Source organism: Schistocerca americana, chromosome 5 (genome assembly GCF_021461395.2).
Source record: "Schistocerca americana isolate TAMUIC-IGC-003095 chromosome 5, iqSchAmer2.1, whole genome shotgun sequence".
Taxonomy (NCBI): domain Eukaryota; kingdom Metazoa; phylum Arthropoda; class Insecta; order Orthoptera; family Acrididae; genus Schistocerca; species Schistocerca americana.
In genome coordinates, this window is record NC_060123.1 from 484,291,646 (window position 1) to 484,314,267 (window position 22,622).

At 39.1% G+C, this 22,622-nt stretch overlaps 1 protein-coding gene across 1 annotated transcript in view; it reads right to left on the reverse strand.

Annotated features, from left to right (window-relative positions):
- LOC124615929 (collagen alpha-2(IV) chain) overlaps positions 1-22,622 on the reverse strand; it is a 270,357-nt gene that overhangs the window by 23,883 nt on the left and 223,852 nt on the right. Inside the window, exons 24-26 of the mRNA XM_047144112.1 lie at positions 13,696-13,818; positions 6,994-7,236; positions 4,492-4,707 (exon numbers count right to left, since the gene is read on the reverse strand). Coding sequence (XP_047000068.1) covers positions 4,492-4,707; positions 6,994-7,236; positions 13,696-13,818 — 582 coding nt within the window. The remainder of the gene's footprint in view (positions 1-4,491; positions 4,708-6,993; positions 7,237-13,695; positions 13,819-22,622) is intronic.

Below are 22,622 nucleotides of genomic sequence, written 5' to 3' on the forward strand. Positions count from 1 at the left end.
AAATTGACACTACAATCACCTCTGTAGATACTATTAATTAATTTAAACTAATTTTCAAAGTTGTAAAGTCCTTTTTGAAACAACCTGTATTGCTTCTTTAAGGATAAATAGCAAACATCACTGACTTTATTCCATCATCTACAAATTTGTCTATGTCTGTGTGTAATAGATCTGCAGTTAAAAAGATTTCTGTGACTCTTTTTCAGTTTACAATCCTCCAGCTGACAGTTTGTAATAATAATAATAATAATAATAATAATAATAATAATAATAATATGTATTACACAGAAAGGCAGATTGGTTACCCAGCTTTAGCAGGAACCAAGCTGGTCACATGACTAGGCACAGTCATGTTTCAGTTAAAAGTAGCATGCATCATTACCTCACAGTGCGATCGCAGAAAGAGAGAGTGGAAAATAACTTAATGAGAGCCAGTGACAACTTGCTATTAACATAATTAATTTTACTATCAGTGAGATCAAGGAAGTTGTGATATTTCTGATAGAGAAGGCAGCAGAAAGTGCATGCAAACATTGACAAGCATAAGTCAAGCAAGACATTGGTGTGCAAATTATGGGAGGAAGGATATGATGTTGAGTGGAGCAGGTTACAAGTGTCTACCCCAAAGCCAAATAAGTATGAGTAAAACGAACACAGTAAACAGTTAATTCATGATTAAGATAAAGATGTTATTAGACAGCAATTTCTGCAGAACCATAAATAACACACTGAAATACCATCTTTGCACAGGACTGGACTTCCAGTCTAGCAAAATAACTCTGAGAAAACTATTCGTTATCTGGTATTTGGCTTTAAAAGATGACAGAATGAGAGTCATTATGCGTAGATGAGAGAATGTACTTGCATAAAGAGCATACTACAGTACACTTTTTACCAAATAAATAAATAAATCTATAGATATTATTAAGACCCCCACCACATTTTTCTGTCTGTATGTGAAGGCTAATTTCAGAACTACTGTTTGGATTTTGACATGGTTTTCGTTAATTGATGGACTGATTCACAAGGAATAGTTACTTAGTGCAACAGATACTTAGTGCTTCCTCTGCAAAGCTGGGACAGGACATTAGTCAGAATTAAAGTTCTAGTGGTTTACATGGACAAAGTGTGAATAAATGTTGCAAAGTGACAGTGTGCAAAAGAGTATTGTCAAACAACATTTTCTGTTGCGAATGCAGAATTTCATTTTGTGTTCACTCCTCCCCTATGATTACAACACAAACTTCAGACTATCATGTAGAAATGGACAGAAAAAAAAATTAAAAATACATAGGCAAGATAAGCCTTGTGGTGTTAATAAGGAGCATCAAACTTCTCCTCTTTATTCCAGTGACAAAATGTTGCCACTATATGATCTACACCTGAATTCTATACAACTGGTCTAGAATCTTGCAAAGAATAAAATCTTTAGTCATAATATGTGAAGCATCTCGCTCTATAACCTGAAACAATAGCAGCAGATGCTTTTACTGCTAGTACATAAATGTCGTGTCACTTAGCGTGGTGCAAGCCTTTCATTGCAGCATCACTTTGGCGACTTACCTGTCAGTTTCACTGTTTTTATATCCAAGCAGCTATGTAAATGGACTTACAAGGCTGAGTGGATCACATTTTGGCCCTTCCAAGAAGACAAAATTAAATTGGTGACGGAATCAAACCCGGCACCTTGGTGTTACTAAACAAAAACGCTAACCAATAGACTATGTGCTCACTTTGTGTTTTCTGTTGTGACATTATACCACTAGACCATGTGGTCGCTTTGTGTTTGATGTTGTGATGTTATCCCTTAAGGTTGTGACACTAGAAGTCTATAAAGGTTGTATATCAAGCCAAAATAGTGTGTGATGAGTACTGGCGGAAAGATATTTTGAAGCATGATTAAACTGAAAATGAAAATCAGTCAGCATAGATTCGAACAAAGAGTTGGCATTATCATTCTCAACTGAAACAGCACATGATAAAACAACAAAGCTGAAATACAGCAACACCACCAGAAAAGGTACTTTTATGGATACTGCCCATGAGGAGTTGTGGTCAGCCAAGGTGAGATATATGAGGGGGTATGCAAAACAAAACCGAAATAACATTGCCATGGGTGGAGCTTGTGTAGTACACATTTCTGCTGATAGGCATGTATAGCATAATACATTTCCAGTTCGGTGCCACCTTTTTTGTCAACTTGGCTTGGTCTGTTCATCCGCATTGACTGTTTTTGCTAGCGCTGTTGTGTTCTTGTTTTGCTTTTTTATGGTGGCAAGTTTAAGTGAACAATGTGCAGTTGTGAAATTTTGTTTTATGCTCAGTAAAGATACTACTGAAACTGTTTTAATGTTAAAAACAGCTTATCACTATGCGAAAAACTCAAGTGTACGGATGGTCTGCCTGACATGTCAACTGATGACAAACCTCATTCTGGACGTCCATCAACTGCCCAAATTGACAAAAATATTGAAAAAATTCGAGAACTTGTGCTCACAGACCACTGAGTGACAACTGATCAACTGCTAGGGATTAATGGGTTATCTTGGAGCTTGGTGCAGCAAATTTTAACAGAAGATTTGAAAATGAAAAGGTTGCTGCCAAGTTTCTTCCTCAGGTTCTGACTGACAATCAAAAGGAACGTCGAGTTAAAACATGTCAATCCTTGAAACAACTGCTTGAAACTGATCCAGATTTTTTGTTAAAGGTCATTACTAGTGATGAGTCATGATCCTATAGTTGCAACCCAGAAATAAGGCAACAGTCACCAGGTCCAAAAAAATGTCATCAAGTCAAACCAAACATCAAAATAATGCTGATTTGCTTTCTTGATGCCAAGGACATAGATCACTCATAGTTCGTTCCCTCAGGTCAGACCATCAATCAAACCTTTTATTTGAATGTTTTAAGAAGATTGCACAACAGTGTTAGTAAAAAAAGATCCGTTTTGTGGCAGACAGGAGATTGGTTATTCCACCACAACACATCTGGACACACAGCCATCTCTGTTAGACAGTTTTTGGCTGAAAATGGCATGGTTCCACTGCCCCATGCACCTTACATGCCGGACCTGGCTCTGTGTGACTTTTTCTTATTTCCATGCATGAAAAGGGCCATGAAAATGGTTCAAATGGCTCTGAGCACTATGGGACTCAACTACTGAGACCATCAGTCCCCTAGAACTTAGAACTACTTAAACCTAACTAACCTAAGGACATCACACACATCCATGCCCCAGGCAGGATTTGAACCTGTGACCGTAGCGGTCGCGTGGTTCCAGACTGTAGCGACCAGAACCGCTCTGCCACCAGCGGCCAGCGGGCCATGAAAGGACACTGATTTGACATTGAAGAAATCAAGGGGGACGGGAGGGGGGGGGGGGTGGATGGGTGGGGGGGGGGGGGCCATCAGCCATGACTACAAAAAATGTTTTGAACAGTGGATACACCAGTGGAACAAATGTGTTAGTTGTAATGGAGAGTATTTTGAAAGGGATAAGGTTGTTTTGTAAACAATTTGAAAATATGTAGTTTTTAAAAAATAATCAAGGTTTTTCTTGGATACCCCGTTGTGCTGTGTGCCCACATGTTGCCAAGGTTGTTTCAACTATGCTGCAGAAGTTTCATTGGGAAGGCCTTACACATCCCCCATACAGTCCTTATCTATCTCCGGGGAATTTCCATATTTTTGGAGCTTTGCAGAAAGCTATTTGTGGCCTTCAATTTTCTTTGGACGAAAAAGTGCATGCCTGTACAATCATGGTTCCAACGGTAATTGCAAACATTTTGCCATGAAGGCATTGACCATCTTGTCTCACAGTGGGATGAATGTATCAACAGTTAAGGTGTTTACTTCTGAAACAATAAACAGTTTACTTACTTTTTTCCATCTGTCTCATTTTCATTTGATTACCCCTTATGTCCAGACAACCAGTCTTGACAATACTGAGAATAAGATTACGTGAAGTAAAACTGCAAGGAGAGTATGATAACTGATTCTCACAGAGTTATATACTGATTTAAGTTGTGTTGTATATTGTTTACTTCACATTTGACAAAATAAAAACTGATGATATGCTGCATGCCCCAAACTACAGTCAAATACCCACTGCAGTATTTCTACAGTTAGTTTGAAACATCAATATATAATGTAAAATGGAACTGAAAGCAAAAAATGTAAATGCTACATGAGAGCAGCACAACCATGCCAGTTTTCATGAGATCTCCCATTATTCCTGATATATATCTGCTAAACAAGTTATATGTTGAAGAGAAAATTAAGGTCCAGAATCTTCTTCTTCAGTCGTATACTGCTCTGCAGAGATTAAAAACCAGTAAATTATTGTTTCTTCACTAAAATCTATAATGATTTTTTTCTGTATGTTTGTGATGATAATTTCACATAATAACAACAAAAGATCTCACCAAAATTATGTTCTACTCCTTTTGTAGCTAACAGGATGTTCAATTCTGTCTATGGGCTCTCACTTACCAGGAGGACCTCTCTCTCCCTTTGGTCCAAATGGTGGTGCAGGTCCAGGAAGGCCCTTGTCTCCTTTCTGCCCATCAAACCCAGGGGTACCAGGAGCTCCTGCAGCTCCAGGATAACCCTTCTCTCCTGGGGGTCCTACTGGACCAGGGGTACCAGGAAGGCCATCAAAACCTCGATCACCCTTTTCACCAGGTCGCCCAGGTATGCCAGCAACTCCTGCCAACAACAAAGACATTTACATAAGTACATTTTTCCATTGCAATAAACTAAACTGCTACTACTAATGTGTGGAGAGGAAGAAAGCGAAGAAAGGTGATTTATAAGCCCACAAAAGAAAAGAAGAAGTTATTCTAACAATAGATCAAAGTAGAAACGAGATACAAGGCCCTACTTCTAGCAAGAGGAACATGACAGTAGGGCACAGCTGATTATTACTAATCATGTTGTACAACAAAATCATAGGGGCAGAGCCAATTGGTTCTTTATTTTTAGAGTAAAGCAAAACAAACGATGCCTTACAGGTGATTGTGCTTCTCTATGAAACAAAGTTCAAATAACTTTCAAGAATGTCAAGTATATAATGAATAAAGCAGAGCATTGGGCATATACTTAAATTAAACTAAAACATAGTTCATCATAGTGAATTGGTTTTCAAGGAAGATGAAGCATACTGATAATAACGGCTAAATAACTACAAACGCACTTCTTGTACAGAAAGACACTTAAAGGTGGTGGGATGGGCATTTATAGCAGAAATGTAGCTTGTTGAAAAGTCAAATGGGCCACTCATGTGTGTGCGTTTGTGTTCTGTACTAACTAGCTCTAAGGAAGGACATTGTTCAAAAGATTTTCAGTCTTGGACTCCTATCAACAACTCAACACCTCATCTATATAGAAGTTGTTAACTTCACTACATCTGTAATTTAAGAACAATGCTAATGATATTCATACTAATTATATTTACTACTGTGATACAAGTAATGGAACCAAGCTTTCGAGAAACTTATTTATGAAATTGCAAATCAATTATCATCACATTTTTTTTTTTAAGAATCAAGTTATTTTACAAAATAAAGACAATTCAATCTAAATGTCATATATTAAGTCCAAAGCGAGAGCTATGATTTAATTACAGGCCATTGCCATCAACAATGGATGTTGGGTCATGCACATTAAGGCAGAAACGAGTCAATACTGAGCTTTAATACAAATGGCCCTTCCATGTAAATCAGAGACAATACAGCAGACAAAATACACATGGAGTTACGAGAGACAACTGAGGGAAGGTCATGGTATTCAACAGTCAAACTGAGAAGCACATTCAAGTTACAGAGAATAAAGAAAGGACACAACACTTAAATATCAGAGTTAAGAGATATAAATTACTACAGTAGAACATCAATTATCCAAACTTCGATTAACCAACTCCTTGGACTCTGTGGCCATGTGAGACCATCTGCCTGCACTTTGCACCAAACAGTGTACTAGCATTACTGGCCAATTTTACTTCTGTCACAACAGGTGCCCATCTGAGTCACATTCCTCATGCATGTTCAGTTGACGGACTACTGTACTTCCGGTCTGTTCACTTTACTGTATTCTTTAATCTGACGTTTTAGCTGTGTGTGATTTTTAAGTTTATTATTGTATTCCTTTTAATTTTAAAAATAGAGTGTAGTTTTATAGAGGTTATTAAGTTGTTGATTAAGAAATAGTGTGATGCATGTGCAAAGTCAAAGTTTAAGAAATTGAAACAAAAAATTTTACACTTTTTAAAAGGATTTCCAGTGTCTAAAACTTTCTGTTTTTTTTTTCTCTTTATTGGAAATGTAACTTTGTACTTAATTTTGATTTACTATGTTGTTTTGAGCTCTATAATAGATTTATTTCATTCTGCTCATTATTCGACCTTTTTATCATTCCAACCACTACGTGGTCCCAAAAGTGATGGTTAACCAAGGTTCTACCGTATTATTACTTTCTTTCTTTTGCTTACACCATAGTCCTGCAGCGATCGCAGGGTTGGCATGGTTACAATGGATTTGGCAATGTTAGTGCCCTTTCCGCTGCCACCCCATACCCCCCAGGACGGAATCAGTGTACCCCAACTGTCTGCGTCGAGTGTAAATCGTGAAATAGTGCGGACGTGATTCAAATGTCTGCGACGAGTGTAGCTGAGGTGGAACGTGGGGACCAGCTCGGCATTCACCCAACGGGATGTGGTAAACCGCCTAAAAACCACATCCAGGCTGGCTGGCACACCGGCCCTCGTTGTTAATCCACTGGACAGATTCGATCCGGGGCTGGTGCACCTACCCGAGTCCAGGAAGCAGCGCGTTACAGCTCTCGGCTACCGTGGCGGGTGTATTATTACTATTACTATTACTATTATTATTATTATTACTACTACTATTAAGTTAGTCTGCTTCCTGTCACTGGTAAACATTTTTTTATATAATTCTGTGTATTGCTCATAATGTGTTTTCCTGTTTCATCACTTACCTTGGTATCCTTTGTCTCCCTTTGGACCTGGTGGTCCAAATAGTCCTGGTGGTCCAGTATCACCCTTAATTCCTGGAACACCTGGTGCACCATCCTGGCATGGCCTTCCTGGCGGTCCATCAACACCAGGCGGTCCAGGTGGACCTGCAAGTCCTTGTTCTCCTTTTTCTCCTTGTGGTCCTGGCAACCCAGGAATGCCAGGATTTCCCTGTATGCCAGGTAAACCAGGTAGACCCATTTCACCTGAACAGTACAGAATATTCTGTGAACCAGCAGTAGCAAAATTTTGAAGAAAACAATAAAAAGTACCCTTAGAATTATGGAATAAGAATTATGCAAGTTGTTTGTGAAGAAATAATGTAACAAATCCTGTACACCACTGACCATTGTACTGGGATTTTACCAATACTTTTCTCCTACTTTGCAATTAATGCACTCACTTGCACATCTTGTTCTGAAAATTCCATCATGATGAAGAGCCCCAGGGTTGGGGAATGAATCAGGTTATACATTAAAAGGCAGTAGGACCTAGGAACCACTGCTGGCTAATAACAAATTATGATTAGTGCTAATCTACTCAGACTGATAAGTAAGGGTATTAGTTCTAGATTAGTTTATTCTCTGCCTGGGATTTGACAAAAGATCAGTAACAACTCAAGTAACCCACTGAAGCTGGCTGACCAGCTCGTGGGCTGCCAACATTGGATCGCCAAGTACAGACGAAGACAACAATGAGGAAAATGGACATTGGGGAGAGCACTACAAACAAACAAATTCAGTGAATAGTCCAAGGAGCTGAAGCTGGCTGACAAGCTCGTGGGCTGCCAACATTGGATCGCCAAGTACAGACGAAGACAACAATGAGGAAAATGGACACTGGGGACAGCACTACAAACAAACAAATCCAGTGAATAGTCCAAGGAGAGAGACCAAGAAGTAGTGAAGCAGAAAACAAAAGACAATAGTGTGCTATGATTAGTGATATGAATGTGAGGTGAATAAAGCACTGAAGGCAGAGCCATGGCACACTGAGGTGTTGATGAGATGGGTGTGGTATTGTGGTGCAGTGAGATCAGCACTGTGGCATGGGAATACTAATGCTTGCATCTGAAGTGCTGGCACCTACTGGTGGATAACAAAGTCCAAGACTTCTGGCATCTTTTAGAGTCACTGACCTGGGATACCAGAGCCCTCCCTCCTGAAATGGGCACATAGGTCCAGAAGTATCCTGGACCATGCTTTGGAAGGTGAACTTGTGGCATGGTAGATGTCTCGACACACAACCTTGCCAGTTGCTGTGAGGAACTGGGAACATCTGACATCATGCCAAGATCTGGCAATATGAGCATATTTTAAATTTCTTGTATGATGTCTGCCTGTGACCTGTCATAGAACTAGAGTACAAAACTCCATTCTGAACCCTAGAGAAGGATGCAAAGTCTACATGAAAGCTATTTTTACTTCTAGCATTCGGGTTGTAAATTTCAGAGTTCATCCTAAATTCATTCTTGTTATTAGCCACAAATATTATTACAGAGTATACGTTATGGTATGTAAGTGTAAGAATTCCTAGGCCCCTTAAGAAACTTCTGCAAGATGTTCAGTTACCAACTTCACACAGTATTCTTATTGTACACTACTGTAGAATAAAAACTTTTTTTTTACCTTAGCTGCAATGTCCCAGAAGATAATACCACAGCCCAGTATTGAGTAAAAGTATGCTAGCAATCCGCTCTGTGGGTCAACACAATGAGGGGGGTTTCTAAGTCCAAGCAGCAGAACTAAGTATTTTGTTTATTCACTTGGTGGTGCCATGTCAGTTAATTATCCACCTGGACATCCAGGAACTTCACGCATGGACTAATGTCTATTGTATGCCCATTTTGTTTTGTTTGAAATGCCATAGTATGAGTTTTTGTAAGAATAAGGGTTAAACTGTCGATTGTGAACCAGTTAGATGCCAATTCCATTATTCTCCTGGCTATGTCTGGTGTATATGTATTTGGGCCTTTTATCAAACATTACAGTTTTGTAAGAATCCCACAGTAACCTAGGCAAATAATTTACAGAGATCAAAAACAGAAGCAGTCCAAGCACCGAACTCAGTGGCACACCATATTTAATGTTTCCCCACAATGAATTTAATTTTATTCCTGTCGTATCATTTGTTAGTGTGACACTCTGTTTTTTGTTCTAATATAAAATGTTATCCATGCAACAGGAAGGCTTTTAACATTAATTTTAGTTTTCGTAGTTGATTTTTATGATCTACAACTATCAAAGGCATTAAAATCACAGAAAATACCAACAGGGTAATTTTTCTCATTTACTTCTATTAGAATTGAGCCCTTGAGAACATAAACTGCTTTCTGAGTAGAGAAACCTTTACAGAAGCCAAACTGAGCTATTGTTAAATTTTGTTCAATTAGAGGCGAGTTGCTTATCCCCACTTTTACAGATGGGTGTTACAGTTATTGTACACTATTATAGAATAAAACCTTTTTTTTTTACTCTAGCTGCAATGTCCCAGAAGATTATACCACAGCGCCATATTGAGTCAAAGTACGTTAGAACATCATGAAGCATCCTGTTCAAGGAACTGGGTATTCTAACCACAACTTCTCAATATATTTATTTCTTAATGAAATTTGTTGCAAATAATATGTCCCTAATTGCAACAAGTAGGTAAATACATAGTATGAAATAAGAAGCTTAATACATAGTATCAAATGAGAACAATCTACATCAAGACCTAAAATTGTTTACCTTGGCCCAGAAGGGGGTCCAATATTCAGTAACACACATTTTCAATAAGTTGCCAGAAACCATTAAAACCTTGATTTCAGGTAAAGGACAATTTAGAATTTAGAGTTTATTCACCTCAAATGTTTTACATGTGACTGGTGTAATTATTTACATATTACATTCGTGACATTTACATCACTGACACATTGTTACAGATAATGTGAAAATTATACAGTCCAGGCACACTTTCAGTTGTTTATTGCACAAGAACTAAACACTGCACAAATATCATACATATTGCATTTTGAAGAGAAACTCTGAAAGTTTTTTTTTTTAATTCGATATGTAAACCACGAGTGACCCGGCAGATGTCAATACAGTGATCAAATTCTTGCCATACCCATCCCAGCATGGCATCGTTGACTGTGGCGGTCACTTCCCGTATTCTCCTCCGGAGCTCTGCTACATTACATGGTATAGGTGGGACATATGTCAGATCTTTCATTGTCCCAACAGAGAAAAGTCACACGGAATGAGATCTGGTGATCAGGGAGGCCATTTGATGAAACAGCTGTCCCCATCTGTAACACTGCTGATCCATCAATGCGGCAACTCCATGTTCAGGTACCCATTAACTTCATGATGAAAATGGGGTGGAGCCCCATCCTGCTGAAAGATGGACAGAGAGTCTGATTGGATTTGAGGCATCAGCCATTGCTGCAATATGTCAAAGCATGAATATTCTGTGAGAGTGCTCTCGGCGAAGAAGAATGGCCTGTACAGTTTGCACTTCTCTTTGCCAGGCAAAGGCAACCCATCAAAATGAATTTGTTATGCCAGTGGTAAATGGCCTTCCTTGTTGGTGGCTCCTTACCGTACTTGCTTAGAAACATCCACTGAAGAGCTGTAGTGCACTTGTTTTTGTCGAACTCCAACACACAGAAAGCTCGCTCTGCACCTGAACTCACCACGTTTGTGACTAGCGCTATCGACAAGTCACCAAACAACGCTTTGGTGGTATACATGAAAAAAAGCTTTCAGGGCTTCTCTTCAAAATGACATATGTATGATAGCTGCATAATGTTTGGTTCTTGTGCAATAAATAATTGAAAGTGTTCCTGGACTTTACGTACACCCTGTATACTTAGGAACCTTTTCACCAGTGATTTATTATAACTTAATATGACAGCAGTCATAACTGTATGTCACTTAAATCTGGTTTCTCATACTCTTTCATGGAGTAGTACACTTCCTGCTTCAACTACTCTGCTAGAATGATTGTAAATATGCTACAGGGAACAGAATGGGCACCTTTTGGGAGTATACTGAAAAACCTGCAGCCTAGATATTTGTGACTGTTGTGAATCTAGCCTACTGTTGAGTATATCAATTGAGTGTCCAGTTCTTGTGCTGTGATCATGTACAGACATCTTAAGGTTAAAATTACTTAAATTCTCTTTAACACTGGGGCTTGGCACTGTCATAATACTGAGCTTTTTGAAGTGATTTTTAAAAGATTATCTTGGAGTACATGCTGCTGTGCATCTCATAGCTGTTTTTTGCCACTTGAATACAGTTTTTGAGCTGGGGCAGTTACCCCATAGAAGAGTTCCATAGGTAAGGTGGGAGTGGAAAAATGTAAAATATGCATATACTAGTAGGTCTCTGCTTCCATTATTCCTCATTTTGTTCAGCAGATAAATCATTTGAGAAAGTTTTGAGCACAATTTTTCTGTATGACTCACCCAGATGAGTTTATGATCTACCTGGAAACCTAGCAGTTTAATTACTTTTTGATCTTCATTGGAGACACTTAAATTGAAAATAATGTCTTCCATTTTATTGTTATTAGTTTGCATGACTAAGCAATTTCCCTGGAACCAGTTAGTGCATTGGTCCATAGCTATGTTTACATTATGTCACAGCTCCTCTAGATTGTCCACTTGTGTGATTAGAGTTGTATCGTCTGTGTACTGGACCCAGTACTGAACCCCGTGGAATGCCTTTTGTAATCGGTTACCATTGGTTGTTTGTAGTAACCATCTGCTTTCTGTTGCGTAGGTATGACTCAATAAGGTGCTGAGCATTCTCTCCAACTTTGTAGTATTGGAGCTTTTTGATAAGTGTACCGTGAGAGATAGTGTCAAAAACTTGCCTCAAATCTAGAAGAGTCACACAGGCTGTTTTCTTAGTCTCAAAAAGAATTAGTTTGACAGACTTTTTGGGTGGCAACTCCTTCTACTCTGTAGATTAATATGTTAACAGTGAATGTTCAACCAGTTTAAACAAAAAATATCTGTTAGATTTCAGTTCTGACAGCACTTGGTCACCACTGTAAAAATTAGGTATTCTGTGTATGATAAATTTATTAAAAGTGCATAACTATGTTTCATTCTGACAGTGTATTAATTCTGTAAACATTAGCAGTTCCAGTTTACTGTAATGTATTCACATATCTTGTCACTCTGCTACCAAATGATCAGGAAAGTGAGTATTATATTCAAATGTTCTATGTTTTTTTGTTATGCTTTCTGACATTTTTCACACCCATGAGAACCATCTCATTTTTTGATCTATGGAATGAAAACTGAATTTAATCTAATGCATACTTCAGTCCCTCACAAAATACAACTTGACTGATTGGTTAGAAATGTAATTCAAGAATTGTGCTACCATTTCAGCACAAGATTTTTGTACCTAGCTGAAATATCAAATGGATTTTGTGATCCCAGCAACAAATTATCTGGGAAAGATGATGTTTGCGATGGAGTATGCACTGTCTTTTAAACTAAACCTGATGGACCATTTTTATTCCTGTATCTTCAGCTATTGTCAAGAAGACTTTGTTGAACTCAGTAGGAAATGATTTAAATTTTGTATCATCTGTCTCACTGTAAATGTCAGCAGGCTGGTAATTATCATCTGCCTTACTAAGTTTATTCATTTCATGCCTAGTAGTACCTCTAGTGTTACTGAAGCTCTTCTGTGTAATTTACAGGCACTCCCAGTAGTTGCACCAGGAGTACTAGTTCAGCTAGTTCTTGCTACTTCTGTGAAGTTCAGAAAGTACAAGAGTGGTAAGAACTGAATCTTTGAGGGCAGGTAGTGAGTTGTGCATGGATAGCTCAGTCAATAAGCATCTTTATTTCTTGCCCATGAAAGGCAAAGCACCATGTTTGAGTCGCTGTTCAGCAGCCAGCTTTAATCTATGAAGTGGAAAATTCATTCTGAAAAGAAGCTTCTTTTTCATGTATATGATTTTGTCAGTAGTGACAGTTCATTTCTTTTGTCATTATGCAGTTCAGCAAGACTGTAACCACTGTTTTTCATGATGATTATGATCAGTTCTTGATAGAGTTGTCAGAAGCTTAAAATATTGATATTTGTACATAAAATTGTCATTTGTATCTCTGGTAACATAAATTATTAGTGCATCAATAGTGTTAAGAAAAGTGTTTAGCTGTAGTAAATGACTGAGTGTGCACAAGTTACCCGTATTTATAAAAACAACTAAGGATGCATCTACAACACTCTTAGAGATTAGAGTAATTCTTTTAATATTACTGAAATCTCAAGAGGATCAAGTTATAAATATGAATGAAGCTGTAAGTAAGCAACAGTATATAAAAACACTGTAAGAAAAAAGACAAGTCTCGTTAGTTTCAATGATTTTATATTGCCTTAAGTCTTTTTTTAATGTGGCAAAAATGTCACAGAATTACAGAAAGTAAAAGACATTAATAAAGTCAAGTAACCAGGTGAAAAGAGCATGGAAAATGCAACACACAAAGGGGACACATATTTAAAAGGTTGACTTCAGATAGACTGCTACTCTTTTCTATCTTCTTCAACATTTACTCAGTTAATAAAATTGCAACAAGTAGAGTTTTCTAACACAGTGTTAATGTAATGGATAATTCATGTAATACGTACACCAATGTGTTTAGAAGCACTTACCCTTCTGTCCTTGAAGTCCTGGTGTTCCATCTCTCCCATTTTTGCCTGGTAAACCAGGAAGTCCCTTTTCTCCTTTCACAGTGATCCCAGGAGGACCAGCAATGCCTTGAGGGCCTGTTTCCCCTGTTTAATCAGATGTATATGACAGTTGTATTAGCAAGGTGATGTCACAACATTATACCTGATCTATTCAAAAGCAAGAATAGACCTTTTGGAAGTAAGAAGAATAGAGGGGAAAGTTGCATGATTTAAAGGAATTCAAGTTACAGAGTTTTACACTACATTAAATGAGTCATGTTTCATGCATCCTGTCCTGAGAAGTAATGGGATGTGAAAATATAACAAATATCTACATTTCATTTGGGTTTATTACAATAAAATGATTTCAGCTATGAAATAATATAATATTATGGTATTAATATTAATTATATTTTTATATGCTAAAGGTGACAAAAGTCATGGACTCCTCATGTTGGACCTCCTTCTGTCTGGCATAATACAGCATCTCAATGTGGCATGAACTCAAGTTTTTGGAAGTCCCCTGCTGAAATATTAGGCACAACTGCCACTACAGTAGTCCATAATTATGAAAGTGTTGCTGGTGCAGGATTTTGAGCATGAACTAACCTCTCAATTACGTCCAAAAATAATTGATTTGATTCATCTTGGGCTATCTGGGTGGCCAAATCATTCACTCGAACTGTCCAGAACGTTCTTAAAATCAATTATGAACAACTGAGGCCTGGTGAAAATTCTATCATTGTTTGGGAACATGAAGTCCATGAATGGCTGCAAGGCAAACATTTCTAGTCAATGATTGACTTAATTGGACCAGAGGACCCAGTCAATATCATTTAAATACATCCCCCACCACCAGCTTGCACAGTGCCTTGTCAACAATTTTTGCATGTGGCTTTATAGGGTCTTTGCCACACTTGAACCCAACCATCAACTCTTACCAAATGAAATTTGAAATCATCTAACCAGACTGTGGCTTTCCAGTCATCTAGAGTCCAATTGATATGGTCACGAGCCCAGGAGAGGTGGTGCAGGAGATGCCATGCTGTTAGCAATAACACTCGCACTGGTTGTCCGCTGCCATAGCCCATTATTGCCAAATTTCACCACTTATGTCACACATTGATTTATGCAGTTATTTCATGCAGAGCTGACAACTCTATGCAAATACCACTGCTCTCGGTCATTAAGTGAAGGTCATTGGCCACTGTGTTGTTCATAGTGAGAGGTAATGCCTGAAATCTGTTATTCTCAGAACGCTCTTGAAATTGTGGATCTCTGAATATTTAGTTCTTTAACAATTTCCAAAATGGAATGTGTCATGCATCTAGCTCTAACTACCATTCTGCATTCTAAGTCTGTTAATTCCTGTCATGCGGCCATAATCATGTCAGAAACAGTTTTACTTGAATCACCTGAGTACAAATGACAGCTTTGCCAATGCACTGCCCTATTATGGATTATGTGTACAATACTACTGTCATCCATCTATGTGCAAGTTGTTAGCCCATGACTTTTGTCACCTTTGTGTATCTCCTTGATGCATAAATGTACCTAACCTCCTACTGTTGTACATTCAAAGGCATTTCCATTTAGTCAAATTACCTAAAAATATAGCTCATCCTGTTGTGTGTTATGCTGACGATACAACACTACTTACCACACATCAGAACATTTCAGATCTGAATAACCTAACAAAAGAAACACTAGGTAAGGCCCTGGACTGGTTTGCAGCCAATAAGCTCCTATGCAACCCTGACAAAACACAACAACTTTTAATGGGAACATCAAATGAAGTAGGCAATAAGTCAGTAAAACTCTTAGGTATTCATATTGACTCAAAACTATATTGGGAGGAACATGTCAATCATGTATGTGAAAAAATATCTCGGGTGGCATATCTTCTCTTGAAACTAAGGGATATAGTGAGCTTGGAGTACCTCAGGGTGACATACTTTGGGCTATTCCAGTCACATATTTCATATGGAATTATTATATGGGGGCACTCCCCCCACATCAAAAACATATTGAAATTACAAAAAAAAGTCATACGTATAATATGTAAAAGAGATCATAGGGAGCACTGTCGTCCTCTTTTCTCCAGACTCAGAATACTAACAATTATAAATTTATATACACTCCTGGAAATGGAAAAAAGAACACATTGACACCGGTGTGTCAGACCCACCATACTTGCTCCGGACACTGCGAGAGGGCTGTACAAGCAATGATCACACGCACGGCACAGCGGACACACCAGGAACCGCGGTGTTGGCCGTCTAATGGCGCTAGCTGCGCAGCATTTGTGCACCACCGCCGTCAGTGTCAGCCAGTTTGCCGTGGCATATGGAGCTCCATCGCAGTCATTAACACTGGTAGCATGCCGCGGCAGCGTGGATGTGAACCGTATGTGCAGTTGACGGACTTTGAGCGAGGGCGTATAGTGGGCATGCGGGAGGCCGGGTGGACGTACCGCCAAATTGCTCAACACGTGGGGCGTGAGGTCTCCACAGGACATCGATGTTGTTGCCAGTGGTCGGCGGAAGGTGCACGTGCCCGTCGACCTGGGACCGGACCGCAGCGACGCACGGATGCACGCCAAGACCGTAGGATCCTACGCAGTGCCGTAAGGGACCACACCGCCACTTCCCAGCAAATTAGGGACACTGTTGCTCCTGGGGTATCGGCGAGGACCATTCGCAACCGTCTCCATGAAGCTGGGCTACGGTCCCGCACACCGTTAGGCCGTCTTCCGCTCACGCCCCAACATCGTGCAGCCCGCCTCCAGTGGTGTCGCGACAGGCGTGAATGGAGGGACGAATGGAGACGTGTCGTCTTCAGCGATGAGAGTCGCTTCTGCCTTGGTGCCAATGATGGTCGTATGCGTGTTTGGTGCCGTGCAGGTGAGCGCCACAATCAGGACTGCATACGACCGAGGCACACAGGGCCAACACCCGGCATCATGGTGTGGGGAGCGATCTCCTACACTGGCCGTACACCACTGGTGATCGTCGAGGGGACACTGAATAGTGCACGGTACATCCAAACCGTCATCGAACCCATCGTTCTACCATTCCTAGACCGGCAAGGGAACTTGCTGTTCCAACAGGACAATGCACGTCCGCATGTATCCCGTGCCACCCAACGTGCTCTAGAAGGTGTAAGTCAACTACCCTGGCCAGCAAGATCTCCGGATCTGTCCCCCATTGAGCATGTTTGGGACTGGATGAAGCGTCGTCTCACGCGGTCTGCACGTCCAGCACGAACGCTGGTCCAACTGAGGCGCCAGGTGGAAATGGCATGGCAAGCCGTTCCACAGGACTACATCCAGCATCTCTACGATCGTCTCCATGGGAGAATAGCAGCCTGCATTGCTGCGAAAGGTGGATATACACTGTACTAGTGCCGACATTGTGCATGCTCTGTTGCCTGTGTCTATGTGCCTGTGGTTCTGTCAGTGTGATCATGTGATGTATCTGACCCCAGGAATGTGTCAATAAAGTTTCCCCTTCCTGGGACAATGAATTCACGGTGTTCTTATTTCAATTTCCAGGAGTGTATCTATGTGTCTGTACTCTATATTAAAAATAATATTTCAGAATTTATTGCCAGAAAGGAAATACACGAACACAACACCAGGGCGAATGGTAATTTAGACATACTGCGCCACAGATTAGCGAGAACAGGAAATTCCCACAAAGTTAACCCACTGAAAATGTTCGATAAACTGCCAATTCATGTTCAGTCTATGGATACAAATTCTTTTAAAATTAAGTGGTACAGCTGGCTGTCAGATCATCCATTCTATGACATTAAAGAATTCTTTGAGATGCCTGAGGAGAATATAAGCATTTAAAAGTTGTCTGTAGTTAAACATATTATTTTGTGCTGTGGTTAATCGTGTGTAATTACAAAGTTTATACTATAAACAATAAAATACCTTATTATATTAGATTATAAGATAGCTTGTTGCATTAGCTTTTAAAAGCTATCCTTTGTAATTTGGTACACTGCCATGCTTCAAATGTATTTATAATGTATTGACAGAAGTTTATTTTGTTATTCTGTATGTACTAGTACATCTTGTATGACGAAGCCAATATAATTGTAAAATGATCTATGGCGAATAAAATTCTTGAAATTCTTGAAAAGTGGGGTCATAGGTGAAAGCAGCAATTACTAGGGCGGTGCAATTACTAAGTATCATTCTATGTGGGTATGGCAACTAAAAAACTGTCTACCTTGATGGATGGTTACTGTCATGCAGGGTCTAACTGCAAATACAGCCCTGCTGACCATGCCGTACCCCAAAAGAACAACAACTAAAACTGCTGCTTCAGTACCAATTCCATTTTGGTTCTCCTCCCCAGCACCAGCTCCTCTTCCTCCCAAACTCCCCTGTCATAAACCTTCACTAATCCACATCCCCAGCTATTCCCTTGCCCTCATCTCTTTCTCCTCCAGTTGCCAAAAGCCTTTCTTCTGCACCACGCTTACTGGGATCTACAGTGTCTCATACACTGGCAATGTTGTGATGACTGAAAATTTGTGCCAGAGTGGGATTCAAATCTGAATCACCTGATTATTGTGAGTAGTCACCTTATTCTATTAAGCAGCAAGCAACTCACCATATCCCAGTGAACAACCTACAAGGTGCAGAAAACCTGTCCTTCTGGAGGATTTTTGGTACCTGACACCACAAAATGTAAATACAAATGTAACCAGTTCTCATCCTCATCACCTGCAGATTCTAAGCTTAAGCATTCAGTGTCTTAGAAATAAATCATTAGAACTTGAGGTAGCTATGAACAGTGCAAATATTGACTGCATGTGCATTGTGGAGCATTGGTGTAGAAGTTTTGAACTAAGTAGCATTAATGTTCATCCGTTTAAGTTGGCAAGCCAATATTGTAGAAAAAATACCAAAAATGGAGGTGTATGCATATTTACCAAACCAGGTATCAGCTATAAAAGAAGGTGTGAAGTTGAATCATTGAGTGTGGAAAATCATTTTGAAGCAGCAGCTGTGCAGTTGAATTAAATACAGGGAAAAGTCATAGTCATAGCAATATACAGACCACCTACTGGTGATGCAGACATATTCTTTAACCAATTAGAAATATTGCTTAACACTCTGTTCACCGATAGAGCCACTGTAGTTGTGTGTGGTGACTTCAATGTTAATCTTATGAGTGAAAGTAGGCTAAAAGACCAGTTCCTAAATCTGTTATGTAGTTTCAACCTGCTTCCACACATACACCCACCCACAAGAATAACAAATAATACAGTGAGTCTTACTGATAATATATTTTCAAATGTAGGAGGCACAGAAGTTGAAGTAACAAATACTGATTTGGGATTATCAGACCACAATGCTCTTGTCCTCAAAATTCCTTCAAGGACACTGAAAGAGAAAAAAACACACTTCATGTATAAAAAAAAAAAATTCTACAGAAAACTGTGTAGAATTCATAAATGTGCTAACTAATGAGGCTTGGGCAGAAGTACTATCCCTAACAAATACAAATGATGCATATAACACATTTTATTCCATTTTCATGGGATATTTTGAAATGTGTTTTCCAAAAAAGGTGTCAAAAATCAGGTCACATGGCAATACGAAGCCAAGTTCTTGGATCACAGGTGGCATCAAAACTTCCTGTGGAACACTAAAGAGACTAATTTCTAAAATGAAAATATCCACAGACCCACAATTCATAGAATATGTCAGGAATTACAAGAGGTTATATAGAAAAGTAATTGCTAAAGCAAAATTCATGAGTAATGATAGTTTTATAAGACAGTCTGAAAAAAAATCAAAAGCCATATGGGGTATTGTGAAGACTGAAATGGGGAAGAGTTGTGAAAACCAGGACATTAGCCTCAAAAATTTTAAAAAATGTCAATATTAATAAACAAGATTTGCCAAATTATATTAACAATTATTTCATAAATGCAACAACTTCATTAAGCTTAAAATTTACAAACAAAGAAAAACCCGAATATCCAAAAACAGTTTGTAGGATGAGGGTAGAGCCAACAAATGAGGGTGAAGTGTTGAAAGTGATACAAAGCTTGAAACCCAAAATGTCGGCTGGCATACATGAGGTGCCTGTGTCAATCATAACAAGGACAACACCACAAATCGCAAAGCCCTTTGCACACATAGCCAATTTATCATTCAGTGAAGGAGCTTTTTCAGAAAAGCTGAAAATTTCAAAAGTGAAGCCATTATTTAAAAACAGCAACAAGTATAAGGTAAAAAACTATCGCCCAATATCTCTCCTCTCAGCATTTTCAAAAATATTAGAAAAACTAATGAAGCACCGAATCAACAAATATCTAAATGACCATAATTTACTAAACAGAAATCAGCATGGCTTCCAAGCACATAAAAATACCGAAACAGTGGTAATGTGCTACACTGAACAAATAATCAAAAATCTAGAAAAAGATTATAGTGTAGTAGGAGTAAATTTAGACCTCTCCAAAGCTTTTGACACTGTGAACCAGGACATTCTTTTAGAAAAATTAGAAGCGTTGGGTATACATGGGATAGGAAAAAAATGGTTTGAATCATACCTAAAAAACAGAACACAGGTTGAAGGACTGACATCAACTTACTCCAACCACAAAATAAATTCAGTATCAGAGGCAAAAAATGTAGAAATAAGAGTACCACAAGGCAGCATCCTAGGGCCCATATTGTTTCTTGTCCATATAAATGATTTTCACACCTCAGATGATGCAGCCAAAGCAATAATATTTGCAGATGATACTAGTGTGATAATAAGTGCACCAAAGCAATTGCTACCAACAACTGCTGATAAAGTACTAAATTACATACACTCTTGGTTCAATGCAAACAGGTTGACATTGAATGTAAATAAAACAAATTATATGCAGTTTGGGAAAAGATGTCAAAATGTAAATCTCGATCTGGTGTGGGGTGGCAAAGCCTTAGACAGAGTGACATCCACAAAATTGCTGGGGATTTATGTGGATGAAAACTTAAATTTTAATGACCACGTAATAAAACTTGCACAGAAACTTAATTCAGCCTGTTTTGCCCTCAGAATTATTGCAAATGTTTGTACCTCAGAGGGTGCCAGAATGGCATATTTCGGCTATTTTCAATCTCTTTCCACATATGGAATAATATTTTGGGGTTCCACAACAGGGCGCCTAAAACCAATTTTTTGTTGCAGAAGAGGGCCATCTGAATAATAACTCACAGTCATCCACAGACACACTGCAAACCCGTATTCAAAAAGCTTAGAATACTTACTATACCAACATTATACATATACAAATGTGTATTGTATGTCAGGACCCACACTGCAGATTTTCAGACAAATGCTGACTTTCATAACTACAATACCCGTAATAGTGCAGCACTCCATACTCAGCGAACAAAAAGAACAAATACACAAAGGCATGCGAGCCATATCGGTGCAAAACTGTACAACGCACTGCTAGTCAACATTAGGCAGTTAGAAGATGATAACAAATTTAAAACAGAATTTAAAAAAATTCTAGTAGGACAATGTTTTTATTCTGTAAATGACTATGTAGGCCAATAAATTTTTTCTAATGATATTTATAAAGGCAAATGGAAAATACTCTATCTGTACCTAATCATTCATTACCTAATCATTCATTACATTTACATATTTAAAGGACAGCTGTTGTGTGATGTAAATATACTGACTTGGCAGAAAATCCTAAGAAATTTTGGTCTTATGTCAAAGTGGTAGGTGGATCGAAACAAAATGTCCAACCACTCTGCGACCAAAATGGTACTGAAACAGAGGATGACAGACTAAAGGCCGAAATACTAAATGTCTTTTTCCAAAGCTGTTTCACAGAGGAAGACTGTACTGTAGTTCCTTCTCTAGATTGTAGCATAGGTGCAAAATGGTGGATATCCAAATAGACGACAGAGGGATAGAGAAACAATTAAAATCACTCAAAAGAGGAAAGGCCACAGGGTACGCGAAGGAACTTGCCCCCGTTCTTGCAGCGGTGTACCTTAGGTCTCTAGGAGAGCGTAGCATTCCAAAAGATTGGAAAAGGGCACAGGTCATCCCCGTTTTCAAGAAGGGTCGTCGAACAGATGTGCAGAACTATAGACCTATATCTCTAACGTCGATCAGTTGTAGAATTTTGGAATACATATTATGTTTGAGTATAATGACTTTTCTGGAGACTGGAAATCTACTCTGTAAGAATCAGCAAGGGTTTCGAAAAAGACGGTCGTGTGAAACCCAGTTTGCACTATTCGTCCACGAGACTCAGAGGGCCATAGACACGGGTTCATAGGTAGATGCCGTGTTTCTTGACTTCCGCAAGGCGTTCGATATAGTTCCCCACAGTCATTTAATGAACAAAGTAAGAGCATATGCACCATCAGACCAATTGTCTGATTGGATTGAAGAGTTCCTGATAACAGAACGCAGCATGTCATTCTCAATGGAGAGAAGTCTTCCAAAGTAAGAGTGATTTCAGGTGTGCCGCAGGGGAGTGTCGTAGGACCCTTGCTATTCACAATATACATAAATGACCTTGTGGATGACATCGGAAGTTCACTGAGGCTTTTTGCGGATGATGCTGTGGTATATCGAGAGGTTGTAACAATGGAAAATTGTACTGAAATGCAGGAGGATCTGCAGCGAATTGACACATGGTGCAGGGAATGGCAATTGAATCTCAATGTAGACAAGTGTAATGTGCTGCAAATACATAGAAAGAAAGCTCCCTTATCATTTAGCTACAATATAGCAGGTCAGCAACTGGAAGCAGTTAATGCCATAAATTATCTGGGAGTATGCATTAGGGGTGATTTAAAATGGAGTGATCATATAAAGTTGATCGTCGGTAAAGCAGATGCCAGACTGAGATTCATTGGA